Here is a 17177-nt window from a genome sequence, read left to right on the forward strand (position 1 = left end):
TCTCATCCTTTGGCAGGTTCTTCGCTTGCATGTTCCTGTTCAGGGGAGCAGCTGCCTCTGAGCAGGCTGGGCCTTCCAGAGCCAGTTCCTGCCAATTGGAGAGTGCTGGGAGGAGTGCTTTGCATAAACCAGCAAAATGCACTCTCTCTCCTCTAAATAAAAACTTAAACACCCTTTTGCTTTATGTATCAAGGACAGATTTTTCTCAGAAACACTTCTTCTACTTACAAATTCTGGTATATTTTATAGTCTACACTGAATTCTTAGGCAAAGTTGAGAATTCTCACAAACACATAGTTTCTGCAGTATAATGCTTGTTGGAGAAGGAAAATCAGTTATTCTGCTTTGTTTGTAATTAGATTTTGGTATAATCTGGGGAGAGTTGGGAATTCCACGTCATTCATTAAGGCAGAACAGGATCCACTCCATGCTTGATAAAATGGACAGGCTAGACACTAGTAGTTGGTTTATTATTGTCCTTCCTACTGGTTGACTTAGCATCCTAATTGTGTCTTCACTCCCTTTCCCATGAAACTCATGGGAAGTAGGGAACCTTCATCCTTCACACTGTCAGGAGAAAGTTTCTCAGAGTTGGATAATGCGATCTTTGAGACCTCACAAAACTAGTGTGTGTTGAGCATGCTTTTTTTTTTCCGATTCCCCCCGACCCCTTAGCATGCTTCTTTAAGGGTAATATCCAGGAGTACATATTTGGTCAGGATAACTATTTAGTAGAAACCACATTTAAATAAAAAATAAAAGCAAAACTGATGTGTCCTACATTAAACTCCACAAATGAAAACTCAGCTGGAAAAATAGGCTATGGTCTGATTATATGCCATGTTTCACTTTATTAGGTAGTCATCCATATATTTGAGTAGGAGAATAGAAGATCTGTGTTTTAGAAGATCATTCAGGAGAGAACAATGAGATTGAAAAGCAGGAAGATCAGCTACAAAGTTATGTGAAGAGTCTGAATAAGACTCTTGCACTAGGTAGTAACAGTAGATGATACTGATTTCAGAAACAGCCAACTAAATCCTGCTTGTTCAGGGCACGATTTTCTCACAGAGTAATATTTGTTCATTCCTGTTTCACTAGGAAAGACAAATGGTGGTGACCAGAGGAGTGTTTCATCTCACAGAGAAAGCCAGATCAACAAGGAGTCTAAGAAAGATGCAGCCCGGCTAGACCATTTGATGCAAGGCTTAGAGGATGGTTGTGTGGCACCCCCTTTAGCCACTTCAACCCCTGCAGACATCCAGGAATCTGGACTTTCTCCTCAGTCCCTCCAGACTTCTGGCCACCACAGAACGGGAACCCCATTTTTGTCTGTGTTATCTTTGCTCCAGCCTGATACCCTAGATTGTGCTGGAAAGAGTAATGCCTCACTGGCTTTTTCATTCACCCAGGACTTGGAAAGTTCTTGTTTGCTGGACCAAAAGGAGGGAGAGACGGATTCTGCCAGGAAAAGGGAATGGCTTCATGGATCTAAGAAGAACTATCAGGGCACGGAGAAACACATCAAACCACCTAGGGACAAACGCTGTCAGCCCTTGGACAAGACTAAATTAGAAAGGAAGGAGTCTGCCAAAGAAAACAGGCAGGCTCCTGTCCTTCAAACTTACAGGGAATCCTGGAGTGGAAAAAACACAGAATCAGTGAAACAAAGTCCTCATCCTGTTTCTGTGTTTTCCTGGGATGGTGAAAAGGACAAGGACTCCTGGAGTCAGCTTTTCACTGAAGATACTCAAGGCCAGCGAGTCATTGCTCACAACACTAGAACTCCTTTCCAAGATGTAACCAATAACTGGAATTGGGGCTTAGGGCAGTTTCCTAACAGCCCTTGGCCTCAGTACCAGGATGGGCCAACACAGTTAAATCTGAAGCCTGATTCACTCTTTACCCAGGACTCTGAAGGTAACCAAGTTATCAGGCACCAATTCTAAATGTTTTTATGAGAGTTGTTAAAAATACCTTAAAATGGCAGATATGTAGGGAATTATAGTTGGGGATGGAGAGGGTAGTAGAATGAGTTTGTTTAGGTGGGAAGGAGGGATAGGATGAAGCTGTCGTCATTACTGAGCATTTTGTGTGTAAATAAAGCAGGTGGTGCCGTTGTCAAGACTGTGATTGGCATGATGGCTTTCCCTTAAGAAGAAAGTGACTAGCAAATTCCCTGAAGGAGTCTTTGATGAGCGCTGAGAAGGTAGGGTGGGTATTTATCCCTCCACTGAAGAGCTTGTTACTCAGCCTGCAGAGCCACCTCTTTGCCTTTTCAGTTGCTGGGACCTTGCTTCTTGTGAATGTGTGTTCTTTTAGTCTCTGGTTGTAATCTTACCCACTCAATCTAAGCTTGGGATGATTATCCCTGATCCCTTTTTAAATACGGCAAATCTCCCCACAACCCAGGTGTGTGGGAGCAAGTAGAGAGAGAGGTAGAATGGTGGTAGTTACTTTATTTTTGTGGTAACTGTATAGCATTTTAAATTTATGTACTCTATGTTTAAAGATCTCTCCCTAAGTTACTCTTTTCCCACAAGGTGGAAGGGACTCCCCCTTTTAAAACTACGATTCCAAGTAAATGTTTCCAAAGCTGGCTCTCGTGGTAATTAAAACATTACCAATTTTATTTTTGAAAAAATAACATTTTAATAGTATATGCTGTCATTGCCCTGGGTCTGATCTGAACACGAGTCTGGTTTGACCTATGTTCCACCCAAGGCATTATCCTTGGCAGTTTCTCGTGTTCCAGGTGTGGTATCTAAGAGGCTTAAAAACCTCTAGGTGGCAGATTTGCAGGTTATAAGATAGAACTGTTTTTTTTAAGAGTTTAGGGCAAAATCTCTACAGAAAGGGGGAAGGAAGAAACCCCTTAGGGAAGTTTTCTCTTATAAGGTCAGGACCTTATAAGGAAAGAGGGGAAACCAGAAGCCTGTTTAAAAAAGTTTCTAAAATTCATAGGAATCCTATACCCTTGAGGGATTCTGGGTAATCACAACTCAAGAGATGGACACAGCATATGCATTCTCTCTCCAAATCCTTCCTTTAATGTCAGGTAGTACTTCAACCCAAACACACATAGTATACATACCATAGAGAAAGGGACCTGAGGGCATCTGAGTCATGCATGGTGTGGCAGGTACAAACCTTGGCCCAACCCAAAGGAGCAGTCAGGGGCCTGGAAGAAAGATGGTATGTTCTTTCCCCTCCCTGTTTCTCTTTCCTACCAGGCTTAAACTGAAGTCCGTGGAAGAGAAAGTTTTTAATCAATCAGTGGAACTGATGAGACCACAAGGCCTTGGAGGGTAGATTTGGTTGTTCAGTATTATAAAATGTTTAAGAACAAAACAGCCCAGGCTTCCCAGTGCAGCCCAAGTGTTGGCTGGTTCAGTGGCCCAGCCTCTACGTCTAGACAGGGAAGGGGAGAGGGTGATTGCAGGGCATTGGTGTAGGTTTATGATGGAGCAGCATAAGATTTTCCCTGCCCTGTGAACATGTACACAAACATTTATAGCTCCTTTGGCTCTATCCTGCTCTGCTGCAAGGAAGCCACTGAGAGTGAGTGACAGCTGAGCACAAAGTGTCCAATGAGACCAGTTATGGGGTCTAATGCAGTGAAGTCATTCATTTAGGACCTATTTTCACACAGGGATGAGGAAAAACCAGAAACTTCTGTCTTACCCTTTAAAACTGAGACACTGCATTCTACACGATTACCTGCAATAAATCACAGGCCTTAGCTTCTGCTAGACTTTGAAGTAGGGGAAACACATAATCCAGCTCTTCTCTTTCAGTCCAAGCTCTAGCTTGTCAGCAAGACTGTTGCAGAAGATTTCTCATTGAGAGGCAGAAACATCTGCGGTGAGGAAGGCAGCTATTAAAGGAATTCCAGGAGCATGAGACTGAGTTTACAGGGCCGAGTGTTGTCAGTTTCCTTTTCTACTGGTATCTTCTTCCTTCAGTGCAAACTTCCTCCTTAGGACCTCAGAGATAAGCACAGCAGGGTCTTCCTCCTTCAATAAACTCCGGTTCCTGGAGACACAATAATAATAGCTTATCTTTATTGAGTACTTACTCTGTCCTGGGCAGTGTTCTGAGTCTTTGCATACATTATCTCACTGAATCCTCACAACAGCCTCAGGAGGTAGGTGCTATTACAATTCCCCTTTACAAAAGAGGAAACCAAAACACAGAGAGGGTATACAATTTGCCCAAAGTCACTAGTCACTCAGCAAGTAAATGGTGAATCCAGAGTTTGAAACCAAACTAGCTGGTTCCAGATCGCCTCTCTCAACTAAAACGCTTTACTGTTTTTTGGAAGTGGCTATAAACCACGGGCAATGTAAACAACCATCAATCTGTTAAGAGTTGGTCTCTGATGGCTAAGCTTTTGCCCCTACCTTTTGGCCCTATCTTAGTGGCATTTCTCCCCAGTCAGCAGGGGAGGTGACTGATGACTCTTGGCCATTCTGACCGTTAATAGTTCTGGGGAAAATGTATGCTAAGGATTTCCTACTACCCTGTCTCCCGCTCAGGGGAGCTGAAAGATCTTTTTAATAAGAGATCCAGAATTATAGCACAATATTCAGAACAACAAGGAACTTGTGGGAAGAAAACCAACTCTATGGGGGTGGTCTCAAATTACCTGATACACCATATATAAGAGGGTCATGGATACCTGTAAAATAGATGCTTGAAATTCTAGTGAACGTACATACATACATCCCCATGAAGGTGTTTTACTGGTCATTAGGCAAGATATAGGGCCAAGATTGTCTATTAAACCTTGAAAACAAAAACAAGAGGAATTGCCTTTGGTCTGTTACATTTCTGAATCTATGCTGACTAGGCTACTTTCCCATTCTTAGTCATCAACCCAGCTCCTTCTGGTCCCAGGACACAAGTGAGAAGAAGGGGTTGGCAACAAGAGTCTTGGATCTAATTTGGTCCAAGAGGCTAGTAAGAGAAAGTTTGAGAGTCAATCTATAAAACATTGTGACTGGAAGAAAATTCAGGGAAGACCAAAAACAGCAGCAACTGAATTTGGGAATGTGGGAGACCAAAGAGCTGCAGGTCAGTATGACCGACGTGGTTAGGACCAGAGAAAGGAGGTAAGACTGACTCCTAAAGGAGGTAGCCACTTAGCCTGGTCTAGTTTTCAGTGGGAAATGGGGCCCAGGAAACAAAAATGGATCCTTGCATAGGGTACATAATGTTCCCTTCAATAGGAACTTCATCAACACAGGAGAAAAATTTCACCTCCCAGTACCTAGAATGGCTTTATATCTGTATTAACAAACACAACTGCACACCCTGGGCACTGGCCATCAAGGTCTAGATCTCAAACTTCAATGCCCAAACCTACATTTGAACAAGCTCCTCTGGTGAGTCCTTTACAGCTGCTCAAGTCACACTTGGAGAAACACTGTGCAAAGGGGGTGACTCCCTGAGACTTCTCTGCTAAACGAGTTTTTCAAGGTAGGTATTACCCAAATTCCCTCATATGCCATCAGAAAAACCTAGAGCTTCACTCCTTGGGGATTCTGTTTTAGTAAGTTGAAGGTATATTTTTAACAAATCTGAACAATTCTGATAAGCAGCTAGATTTAGGAACTACCTATGAGTCTCAAAAATCTTGTTCTCAAATCCCTGAATTTGCAGGGTTGGTTTGCATAATGGACCACTGTATTTTAAAGCAGACAGAAACTCCCAACTTTATGAAATTCTCCTTCTACGAGAAGTCTACCAATCTGAGATACCAAACACATGTCATGCAACCCCCTATTCTGAAAGGTGGAACATGGGGACACTGTCACTAGCAGTATGAGAACTGAAGTGGTAAAGCCACCTGAGGACAAAAGTTGGACTGGATGAGCCTTCTTTGTAAAATCCCTACTAGTCTAATATTTGGTTGGGGTGACCTAACTCAACAAATGTAAAATGTTGCTCTTTTCTCAAACCGGGGCCCCTGGCACTAGCAGCAGGTAGTCAGCAAGCTTTGAGAACGATGTAACATGGCTACTACTGAGGACTTACTATGTAAGTATGTTTGTTGTATTAGATCACTGGCCACAGGCAACTTAAAGAATAAATAGATCACCAGACCTCATCAAATACTTACAGATCTTGGCTCTGTTTCATCCGGTGAAAGTCCTTCAGGATACCCATCATGTCTGCAAAGCTGCTGGCTTTAGACAGAGAGATGCAGTCATCCTCTTCAGACGAGCTGCAGGTAGTTTTGTGTTCTGGTTTGCAACATTCAGGGCTGGCAGAACAAAGCAGGGGGACTGATGGAAGCTCAGGTACCTCTACCTCTGTCTCCTCGGTGATGTCACTAATGACAAAGGAAGTTGTAGAGTGGAATGAGGATCCAAAACAAGGTAAGGGAGAAGAGACATTTGAACTTCCTGGAGATAAGAAATCTGGCGTTAATGAAGCCGAAGCTGAAAGAGAAAACAACAGGCATGGATGGACATTGGGACTAGAATACAGTAGCAATATCTTCTCCCCACAGCACCATCTACCGAATATTCATTTCCTGGGCTGACGCCATGAAATTTTGCAACACCCAGGATAGTATCTGTAGCCACTACACTTCTCACTCAGGGGCTCAAAAAGATATAGAAGCACTGGGCTTTTCCAGTGATCCAGGAAGGCAGAAAAACGCAGCCCATAAAGGCGTGGCTCCTAAAAGCTCCCATTCCACAATAGGCAATGGAGTGACAGCCCTGTCTTAGGTTGGAGCAATAGTGACAGAGTTAAGGCCTGATTTGTCCTTTTCTCTAACTGGGCTAGTGCTTTTGACTATGCTCCCTTGTATCTTGCTATCTATGAACTAGAACAAGTGCTCTAAGCAAAACTAGAATGGTAAGGCCTCTGAGAGTTTCCTGAATTTCAGTGGGGAGAATTTCCTCAATTTCTAAAGTTTAAACAGCACTCTGATTTTTCATAAACTACTGCTTATCTCTTCAATGACAAAAAAAAGTAGCCAAGAAGTATAAATGGAAAATTTGAGTGCAATTTTTCCATAAAACTTCCACGTGAGAGAATTAAATACATGAAGATTTCAAAGAGAACACCACAGTTTTCGTGTGCTCTACCAACTGGTAAGTTTGGAAGCTACTATATGACTTTAAGTCAATGAGGAGTGGAAAAAATGAGGATGGGGGGAATATGAGGATAAACCCTGAGCATGTTGGGAGACATCCACCTGTTGGCTGTCCATGCCTCTGGTCAAGGCAGGCTCCCATCAATTTCCAGTGGTTCCACCTTAACTGCAGACAGAAAGCTGGAGGGACAGAGAGGTGATCTCTGGTAGAAAGGACAAGGAAAGGGAAGATAGGTGTTTATAGGGAATATGTCTCTTAGTAGTAGTGGTGGTGGTGGTGAATACTTATTTTTCACATTGAAAAGGAAAGCTGCTTTAGGCTTATGGAAGATGTGATCTTAAAGACACTTCGAAGAGGGTGTTGGTTTTTGTGGCTAAGGGAGGGAATCTGCCTGAGGCCATAGGTTAAGTGAAGATTTTGTTCCTAACCAAACCATTCAGCCCAAAATGGCCGGTAGAAACCATCCAAGAGGCATGACAGGCTAGCCAAACCTCACAGCCTGGGCCTAAGTCCCTCTAAACGGGGGACCACCATTTTCCTTATCCTTATTCCCAAAAGCTGGGAGTGAAGGGACAGCCTGCTAAACTCTGGCCCTGGCTCAGGGGCTCCTACCTGCATCAGCTGCTACTATCTTGGCAATCTGGCTGCGCAGGTGACTCAGTTCATCCTGCAACTCAGTGGTACGGCTTAGGGCTGGCAGGGCTGGCTTCTTCAGGGCCAGGAGCCTCTCCTCTGACCCACGCAGGTTGGGCACTGAGGCATTGCGCTGCATGACAATCAGGGGGCTGGGCTTCCAGGTATGTCTCAGGGGGCGTGTATCACTCCTGAACCAGGGAAAGACAATTATGTTAGTCAGAGACAACTGACCACTGCACCCCCACTCCTACAGTAAGACACTCAGGTTATGCTTCCCTCTGAGCCCACAGCTCTCATTCCTACTGCCCTCAGCCTCTCATAAGCACCCTCCTTGCTGCCTGCCACCTATTCTGGGAAGAAGCTCCCCATTCCCCAGCAGACTGGTTACTGCCTCAGCTACCTGACCCGGGCATATGTCTCCTCTTCATCCGCAGCAATCCAGGCAATGTCAGCCAAGGTAGGGACTGGGGGCACATCTCTTAAACACAGGTCAGAGATGTTGGGCAGAGTCTACAGGGAAGCAAAATTCATCAACAAACATTTACTGACACCATGATGAGCCAATCAGAAACTGTGCATAATACATAGGAGGACAACTTAATCCAGCACTGGGAGTCAGGAAAGCTTCCTAGAGGGGAGCAGAAGGTGGTTCCTGGTCAGAAACAGATTGAATAAGAGGCCAGATGCACAAGAGTCTGTGGGATTACAAATAGTTCAGGGTCTTCAGCGGGATTGGCCTCAGTTACCTTTCTTTCTTTCTTTTTTTTTTTTTGGAGACAGAGTCTCACTGTGTTGCCCCGGCTAGAGTGCCGTGGCGTCAGCCTAGCTCACAGCAACCTCAAACTCCTGGGCTCAAGGGATCCTCCTGCCTCAGCCTCCCGAGTAGCTGGGACTACAGGCATGCGCCACCATGCCCGGCTAATTTTTTCTATATATTCTTAGTTGTCCAATTAATTTCTTTCTAATTTTAGTAGAGACGGGGTCTCGCTCTTGCTCAGGCTGGTCTCGAACTCCTGAGCTCAAACAATCCGCCCGCCTCGGCCTCCCAGAGTGCTAGGATTACAGGCGTGAGCCACCGCGCCCGGCCCCTCAGTTACCTTTCAATGGAAATGGCCACTGTCTAAAACCACCATGCCCTCTGGTGAGAATATAGGTGCAAAGCCATCAGCAACCTGTTACAGCAACAGGAAATTTCTCCTGACTAGCTGTTTATAACACCTTTATAGCTAATTGGGATCTACACTGTTACAGGAATGCTGTTTTAAGCAAACCTGATAATTTGAATATATTTAGATAAAAGAAATGATTAATTATACAAAAGGAACCATAATAGGATTTCTTAAAATAGCCCTCAACCCAAATGAACAACCAAGGAATAGAAATGCTGAATAAATGACAGTGTTAATTGAAAAATTAGGAGGATTCTATCATACATTGACTGTGATTACAACAAAGTGAAAAACACGCATCCAGAAAAAGAAAGGAACTATATTAGGACATTAACAGTTACTTTGTAATGACTGTGATTATAGGTAATTATTTTCCTCTTCTACTTTCCATAATTTAATATTTTTATATGGTTAAATTTTAAAAATAAGTAAGATTCCCTTAAATAACATTTAACATAACCTAATTTATAGCAGAAATCTAGGGTTAATAAAATAATAATAGTTAATAATAAATGCACACCTACCCATTAAATTCATCTGTTTCTGCTACAAATTGGTAGATGGATCAGGGGTTGATAGCTCTTGCATTTAGTAGGGAACCTGGAACTCAGTAGTTAAGTGATACTCCAAGGTCACACAGAGGAGGACTTGCACTGGCCCAGGAGCTACTGCTAAGATGGGCCACTTAGGAGAAGCCTCCATTTGCTTTTCTGGATTAGGTCTGAATGTTCCTTTACTCTTGGTAATTAAATGAGTTAACACATACAAAGTACTTAGCACAGTGCCTGACACAGTATGTGCTCAGTAAATGCCAGCTAGTATTATAACTACTACTCACACATACTCCTGGCTCTGCGGGAACCTGTGCCCTTCATTGTCTCTGTCTCTGACAATCTGGCCAAAGGACTGGAGAGGGTACAGCTGAGTGTGGGGACAACCTCCACGGAGTCAGTCACACTTCCTAGCCATCTTTCCCTTGTTTCTGACGCTACTTAGGCAGCTAGGACTGCATCCTACCCAGGCCCTTTAGGCAATTCTGGATAACTGGCAATCTGGGTTATGGGACAGGTCTTCTCAACCCTGTTCCCCAACACACACTTCCAAACCCATTCCCGATTCTAATACCAACCCTGACATCTTTTAACTCCAGGTGCAGTTCCTACACATACTTTGCAGTTTAGCATCTGATACTCAAATTCAGCTCATTCATTTCTGTTTCTGAGTCCACATCCTTTCAGGCACATATTTCTCTCTCCTTTGTGTAGACACACAACAGAAGTATTTGTGTCCCAGCTCCCTAAATGCGGACACCTTAACCATCTAGCCTGGAGCTGGTGCTTAACCATTAGTTCCCAGGGGGAAGCAGCTGGGACTAATAAATGCTACTTAGTTTTCCATTAAGGAAGGGGGTCTCAGAGACTTGGGCCAGGCAGGAATCTCTGCTGCGCATTGGGTGCTAAAGGATCCCTAGACACAGGTAAGACTGAAGTAGCCCAGTAAAGGAGTAGCCAGATTGGCCAGAGAGAGAAGGCTGAGGAATTATGGCCTTGGAGAAACACCAAAAATAGCGGCTAAGTGACCAACTCTTAGGACTAGTGAAGAAAAGTAGAGTTTAACTCAAGAGTCACAACACTCAGTGTCCCAGGTGGAGACCTGCCAGGTTGCAAACAAACATCAGAGCATAGACAAAACTTGTGTGGAGATCTGGTTCAGCAAGGGCCTTTGGCCTGCTCTGATAAGCTGGACTGCTAAAGCCCGATGAAATCAGTCAATTAGGGGTAACAAAGATGCAAGATTATTAATTTGTGAGCAAACTGGAAATATGACTTGTGGTCACAGGTTTATATGTAATCAGGAAGGCACAGTGACCAGGATCCATTATAAGCACTCAAATATTTCTTGACAAAATGAAAAAGTGACCAGGAAACAACTTGCCTTGGCAATGCCAAGGGGTCCAGGGCACAGAAGCAGCACTGTCCCCCCATACTCTGAGCCTCTACTCTCCTTGCCCTTCCAGCATACTCACCTCAAAAGATGCCCGGGGACAGGGTTTCAGGGGTAGGTTGGTCCCGATTCTTCTCACTACACTTCGAGCAGCCCCATGTGGCTTGTTTTGCCAGATTGGGATAGTCTAGAGCAAAGAAAGACAAAGACAGCCATAACCTGAGAAACAGTGAGTCCAACTACTATCCTCCAGGGAAACGTACTTCCCTAACTAGGGGCAGGACACTCTGGGGGAGGGGGGGTAAGTCAAGTCTCAACTGTGAGGGCAGGTTCCCCAGTTGCCAGCCTTCATGTTGGCCAGCCGCCCAAGGGGACACCTGATGCTACTAAGGCAGTCAGTGTTGGGAGGGCCTAGTGAAAGGGTGAGGAATTAGGTGTAGGGATTGTTCAGGTTTTCCTCCCCTTTGTCTGTACAAAAAGGCCGAAACACACCGACTCCTAAAGTGCCCCAAGGTCATAGTTGGTTCTTCCTGTGGGGAGTGGGTGGAAGGGCAGCCTGCTCCAAAACCAGGCCTCGGGGGAAGGGAAGAACTAACTGGAGAGTTTCAGAACCTCACACGGCACACTTCAGCAGGACCAACCTTCCCCACCATACCCCTGCCCTGGGAATGCCCCTTACCACATTGGCTTCCATTCCTGATATTTCAACCAGCTCCTGCACTTGAAGGACAAGGCAGCTGCAGCTTGGGGAGGTGAGAGGTGTGACTCCTTCATATCAGGCCATCTAGAGGAACACCAGCTTTCCCGTCCTGTGAAACAATCCCCCACAGTGGGGACTCAATGGTCACCACAAAAGCCCCACAAAACCAGGCCCTGCAAGCCATGACTAACACCAAGTGTTCTCTGATGTTTCACAGGGGAGAAAAACAGCCCAAGAGGCTGCCTTCACCCAACATTGGCTTCGCCCAGTCCAGACCTTTAAAAGTTCTGTTCCAGACTTGCTGGGTGAGCTTGGCCAGCCCAGGGAGACTTCATGGGTCCTAAGGTTTCCTGAGGCAAAATTTCTAAAGATGTAAACAGAACCCTTTGGTAGCTACAAAGCTCATGGGAGAGCCAAACTGTAGATACCATCCAAGCTCAGGATTCATTCTTGAAGATAAGATGTAAAAGCACGGCATATGCCACCCAGCCTAGCACTGCTGGGCTCCTGCAAGGAGGAGAGATCAGAGAGAACAGGAGAACAAATAACCGCTCTTGCCATTCTCAGTCTACTGGGCTACAAGGAAAAAGAGCCAAAAATTTTTATCCTGGCTCAGCCACTGACTGGCTTTCTGAATGTTGGTTTCTCCATCCATAAAAAGGGGACAAGCAAAGCTGCCATTCTAGGTTACCTTAAGGGTCAGTGGGTGAAATGGGGGGTTTTGAAGTACTTAATGAACCGTTAAAACATGACACAGATGGGTCAATCACTCCTGACTACTCTTCACAATTGCCCTTGCATGGTAAACAGATGCAATCAGTGAGCTATTCCGTTGTTCATCAAGCACCAACAATACCCACTTATGCCAGGCCTTGTGCTAGACATGGTGGGGGCTATGGCAGGAGTAAGACAGAGTCATCCTCTCAGGGAACTCACAATCCAGAGAGAGATAGGACAGGAATACATAATCCCAGCAAAGGCTGAATATCACTACGTCTAGAGTTATACTCCTAGAGAGGGACACAAGACAGGTGGCCAGATGAGTTCAGCTCTCTAGCCCCAAGGCCCTGCTGTGAGTTTAGAGGGAGTAGGAAGGGAAAAAAAACAGGAGGAAGAGCACAGGTCCAGCACAGGCAGGTGAGGGATATGTAAAGAGGAGCAGAGTATGATAAGGCTGTAAGAGTAGGCTGGGGGTCAAGTCATGACAGCTAGGAATGCCTGGGTGAGAAGTCACTGGGGAGCTCCAAACAGGCTCTGAACAGGGCAGGGACTGGACTGACAAAGCAGCTCTTTCTGGAGACCTCCCTTGGAGAGTCTCTTTTCCACCCCTGGGAGAGTTAGGTGTCACTCACTTTATGATGCACATAGGGAAAGGAAGCTGGAGAGAGCAAGCGACTCGTCTAAGGTCACGCAGTGGGCATGCCAGTAGAAAGCACCTAAAGTCTGCCCTTGCAAGGGCTCCATCTTCTCACCTCAGTTCAAGCCTTTTGTCAAAGTCCCTGTGTGTGCCAGGCTCTATGCTAAACGTCAGTGCCGGCCACAAGTTCCACATCACAGTGCTACGCTGTGTTTCTCACTTTGGTCTTTACAGCCACCTCCTCTCCAACCTTCCTTCCAAAGACTCAGTTGGTCCTAACTTTCACAGAACACCAGAGGGATCTTTCCCAAACACATGCTAATCATATTACTCATTTGTTTAAAACTGGCTTGCTAGTGCCAACAGGATAAAATCTAGATTCCTCAACATGGCCTGCAGGGCCCTCCACAATCGGGGCCCGACCTCATGTTTCCCTGCTCTCTCTAGGCCAAACCCACTGCAGCCAAACCCCCTGCCGTCCCCTTGCCCTCCGCCCTCCAGCCATCCTGGCCTTCCTTCAGCCGCCGACACACCACCTCTGAGCTCTTGTCCACGCTGTTCCCTCTGCTGGAAACACCAGCGCCGCCTTCACCGCGCTCATTCTTCATCATTCCACAGAGCTCAGCTCGAGCATCACCTCCCTTCCCTGTGGCAGGGTCAGGTCCTTTCCTGTGCGCCCACAGCACCCTGCCTTTCCTTCGGAGCCCTCTCCCTAGATAACTCTGCAATCTGCCCTTTGTCTGAGGGCTGGGATTGCCCCGCGCACAGCACGGTGTCCGCCCAGGACACAGTGAGCACTTAAATGTGTCGAATTGAGAAATGGAGGGGGAACACCAACTTAGCTTTGAACACCCCCCCACACACATGTCAGTAGTTAAGAGAAGGTTCTTTCCCCAGTTCGCTGGCAGTACTGGCGGGTTCTTACCACCCCTGCGCTCCCGCAGCCCCCACGCGGCTGTTGTCATGATCTGTTTACTCGCGTCCCCCTTAGGAGACTGCGAGCTCCTCCAGAGCGGGCCTCGTCTCGGCACTGCTGGTCCCGGGCGCTCCACGGAGGCCGCGGCGCTCAGTGAAACTTTGCAGAGCGCACCAGCGGTCGGAGACCTGCGCCGACAGTCTCCCCGCGAGGGCCCGAGCAGCCGCGCGGGGGAAGCCGCTGCGAGAACCCGGCCCCGGACGCGCCTCCCCTCCCGCGCAACAGCCGACCCGACCGGGCCAAGGTCGGTCAAGCCCTCGCCGCCTGCCCGGCGGCCCTGGGACCCACAGGCCCAGGATCCGAGTGCGCGGGAGCCTCCGAGCCAGGGCCGAATCTCAGAAGGAGCGGCAGGGCAGCCCGGCCTGTCCAGGAGCGAGGCCGAAACGAGAAGCCTCTGGGTCTGGCTCGGTCACCGTTTGCTGGGTGACTTGGACGAACAGTTACCCCTCGGGGACTCAGTTTCTCTCCTGGCAAATGAGGCGGACAACATCAGCTCCCGCGTGAACAGGAGCCGCGGGCTCCGCACAGCGCCTAGCACCAAGCCCTTGCGTGAAGCCGGGCAGGAATTCCGCGCTACCGCCTCCCAGGTGACCCTAGAGCCTTTCTCACCTCAGACTCCAGCTCCGGGATATCTCACCTCACGGCCCCTCCTACCACAGTAGGGTCGCCCAACCTCACTTCCGCTGACCCGCCCCCCCCCCGGAAGCGATCCTTTGCAGCTGCGCACCGAGCCGCGCCCCCGCGCGCCCTCAGGAGGCGGTCCTGGCTCAGGAGCTGGGCTAGCAGGCCGCTGAGTGGGCGGGGCTCTGGCGGGGGGCGCGCCCAGATCCCGCGGGGGGCGCCCCGCTGAGACCACGCCCCCACGGAGGGCCGCATCCCTGGGAAGAGTGGGCTGCGCTTGGAGGTCCTCCAGCGCTGGTTCGTCGTGTCCGCCGCTTGTTGCTCTCCACGTTTAGTCCCATCCGGCGTCTAGAAGCTGGGGTCTGATTGTGTTGAAAACTCAGCCCCTAAAACATGCGACGTCCTCTGCCCCCACCCCTACTGCAAACTTAAGAATCCATACCCTGGCGTTCAAGCCGCGCATCTGGCGCTGACCATGCCTCCTCTCGCCCGGGTCCCCTTCGCAGTCTTGCTTCCCAGCCAAGGCCCTCTCCAAGTCTCTCTCCAGCGAGAATTGGCAGAATCGGCCTCTGGCTCCTCTGACTCCTGTAAGGACGGCCTTGCTGAAGTAACAGGAAGATATCTAATCCTGTAATTTTCTCATAACAGCTAAAAATCAATCTTGAGCTCTCCCTACTCATTGCTGTTTCTGTCCCAAACTAGCAGGCAACCTGCTGGAACTCTGTTTTCACAAACACCTGAAAAGAGCCCAGAAAGGAAATGTGAATCTTTCTCCTTGTATTCATCAGCTCACAGCCTTTAGAATCTGTTTCTGTAGCCTCAAGGAGTTCCTGAGAAGCTCCTGGGACAGATAGGGAGGTTAAAAAACCCTATCTCAGGGCCAAAATCACATCCCCTGTGATGGGCCTGACTACATTTCAGAGATAACCAAGTCTCCAGGAACAGAAGAAACAAGAAAGAGGGACAACTTGACGTCTCTCTTGACTGCCTGCTAATTACTTCACAACAATTACTATTTTTCTCTTTGTCCCCATAAAAGCAGCGAGGCCAAGTGGCATCTCCCTTCTCTTTCTTTGGGATGCCATACCATCTCTCTGCTGTCTTCCCTCCCTTCTCTCTCTTTTTCTCTCTCTCATTTTGTCTGTCCTTCTAAAGGGTAAAATTAATTTTACTCATATATCTTAATCTCTGTGAGAAATCTTTCCCCGCCTGTGCCATGAGCACCTACCAGGTTTTCCGCCCTAACAACTCCTGCCCTCCAGCGCTTTGTAGCTTTCTTCTATTTTAGCATCTCTCTCTCTCTCTCTCACACACACACACACACACACACACACACACACACACACACACACACACACGCACACTAAGTATATTCAGTGAATTTGTTGATTAGATGGGTAGCTTGATGGGCAAGGCCCCAGAGGCAGCGTGGGAGACAGCCACATTCCTCCCAGGCTCACTGACCCACTCTGCTCAAACCCTCACTGTCCTGGTCTCCATGGCATCCAGTTCCTGGGTAACATTTCCTCCTCCACCCTCAGCACAGGCTCAGGCTGTGCCTGGCTCCCAGTGTTAGGGTGGAAAGCTTAGTAGGTGGAGCATAGGTGGAGAAAGATTTTTTACTCAGAGATTAAGATATAAAAGTAAAATTTATTTTATCCTTTAGAAGGACAGAGAGAATGAGAATGAGAGAGAGAGAGAAGGGGGGGAAGAGAGCGGGGAGATGGCATGGCATCCCAAAGAAAGAGAAGGGGGTGCCAGCAGCGAGGCCAGGTGGGCTCGCTGATTTTAAGGGAGATGAAGAGAAAAAAATAGCAATGGCTGTCAGCTGATAACAAAAGCTGGGGCAGCAGGTAGATAACAAAAACTGCAAGGATGTCAGATTCCAAAAGTTGGTTTCCTGCCTTCCTTGGGGAAGGGATTATCACAGACGGGACTCTGTCCTCTTGAGATATGGTTGAGGCTGTACTGTTCTGCTGTTTACTCGGGAACTCTGTAAAAGCAGATTCCCAAAAACATTTTTTTTTTGAAAGAGAGAGATTTACATCTCTTTTCCATCCATTCAGCTTCTTTAGAAGTTGTACAAAACAGAACCCCAGCAGGGTACCTGTTTAGTTAGACAACTCCTAGGATTGATCTTTAACTGTTACTGGGGAAATTGTAGGATTAGGTATTTTCCTGTTGTTTTTGCAAGGCCGCCCCTTTCACCCAGGCTGCAGTTCCTTGGGCCCCAAGCCTGCAACCCCTATGTGCCAGGGACAGGGCTGGCTTCATGGGTGAACAGCCACCCTATGCAGTCGCAATGGGCCCTATGCTTGTAAGAACCCTGTACTTGGTTTCGTGCTCTGCTGTTGCCTTCTTGAAATTATGAATAATTTTTAACAAGGGTCCTGCATTTTCATTTTGCACGCACCCTGCAAATTATGTAGCTGGTCCTGGCCAGAGACCTCAGAGGTCATTCACCCTGGTCCCCTCCATATTTCAAATGATGCAGGTTGACTTCCAGGTCCAGCTCTCTTTCTAGGATGGCAAATTAATCATTACTTCACCCCCATGGGCAATGGCAGACCATGCAGTCTACACCAGCTGTCTTTTCTGGGTGAGGATGCAGGAAGGAGAATGAAGCCCCCGAACCTGGGGATTTACTCCATCTCCTGAGCCA

The 17177-nt window shown here is 47.3% G+C and overlaps 2 protein-coding genes across 4 annotated transcripts in view; one reads left to right on the forward strand and one right to left on the reverse strand.

Moving 5' to 3' along the window:
• The window catches only part of AUNIP (aurora kinase A and ninein interacting protein), a 26055-nt gene extending 22167 nt beyond the window's left edge, over positions 1 to 3888 (forward strand). The window contains exons 3-4 of the mRNA XM_012645914.1: positions 1102 to 1920; positions 3798 to 3888. Coding sequence (XP_012501368.1) covers positions 1102 to 1920; positions 3798 to 3868 — 890 coding nt within the window. The 3' untranslated portion in view covers positions 3869 to 3888. The remainder of the gene's footprint in view (positions 1 to 1101; positions 1921 to 3797) is intronic.
• On the reverse strand, positions 3024 to 14520 carry MTFR1L (mitochondrial fission regulator 1-like). 3 transcript variants are annotated; one of them, XM_012645953.1, is made up of 7 exons: positions 14504 to 14520; positions 11541 to 11670; positions 10944 to 11048; positions 8149 to 8258; positions 7725 to 7936; positions 6125 to 6410; positions 3024 to 4035 (listed from the first exon to the last, which is right to left on the reverse strand). In XM_012645953.1, exons 2-7 carry the CDS (start codon positions 11553 to 11555, stop codon positions 3930 to 3932), a joined length of 834 nt encoding a protein of 277 aa, XP_012501407.1. In that variant the 5' UTR covers positions 11556 to 11670; positions 14504 to 14520; the 3' UTR covers positions 3024 to 3929. The 3 variants fall into 3 exon arrangements, with proteins under 3 accessions (XP_012501407.1, XP_012501405.1, XP_012501406.1); XM_012645951.1 differs by having other exon boundaries at positions 6125 to 6446; XM_012645952.1 differs by lacking the exon at positions 14504 to 14520 and adding an exon at positions 13844 to 13893 and having other exon boundaries at positions 6125 to 6446.
• Positions 14521 to 17177: the final 2657 nt, after the last annotated feature.

Source organism: Propithecus coquereli, unplaced genomic scaffold, assembly GCF_000956105.1.
Source record: "Propithecus coquereli isolate 6110/MARCELLA unplaced genomic scaffold, Pcoq_1.0 Scaffold239, whole genome shotgun sequence".
Classification (NCBI taxonomy): Eukaryota; Metazoa; Chordata; class Mammalia; order Primates; family Indriidae; genus Propithecus; species Propithecus coquereli.

Bases quoted from the DNA above. Each gene is read 5' to 3' on its own strand.
- MTFR1L (XM_012645951.1), bottom strand. The intron at 7,937-8,148 runs GTAGCTGAGGCA...TCCCTGGTTCAG, and splicing joins GAGACATATGCCCGGGTCAG to GAGTGATACACGCCCCCTGA. The intron at 4,036-6,124 runs GTAAGTATTTGA...TTGTGTCTCCAG, and splicing joins ATGAAACAGAGCCAAGATCT to GAACCGGAGTTTATTGAAGG.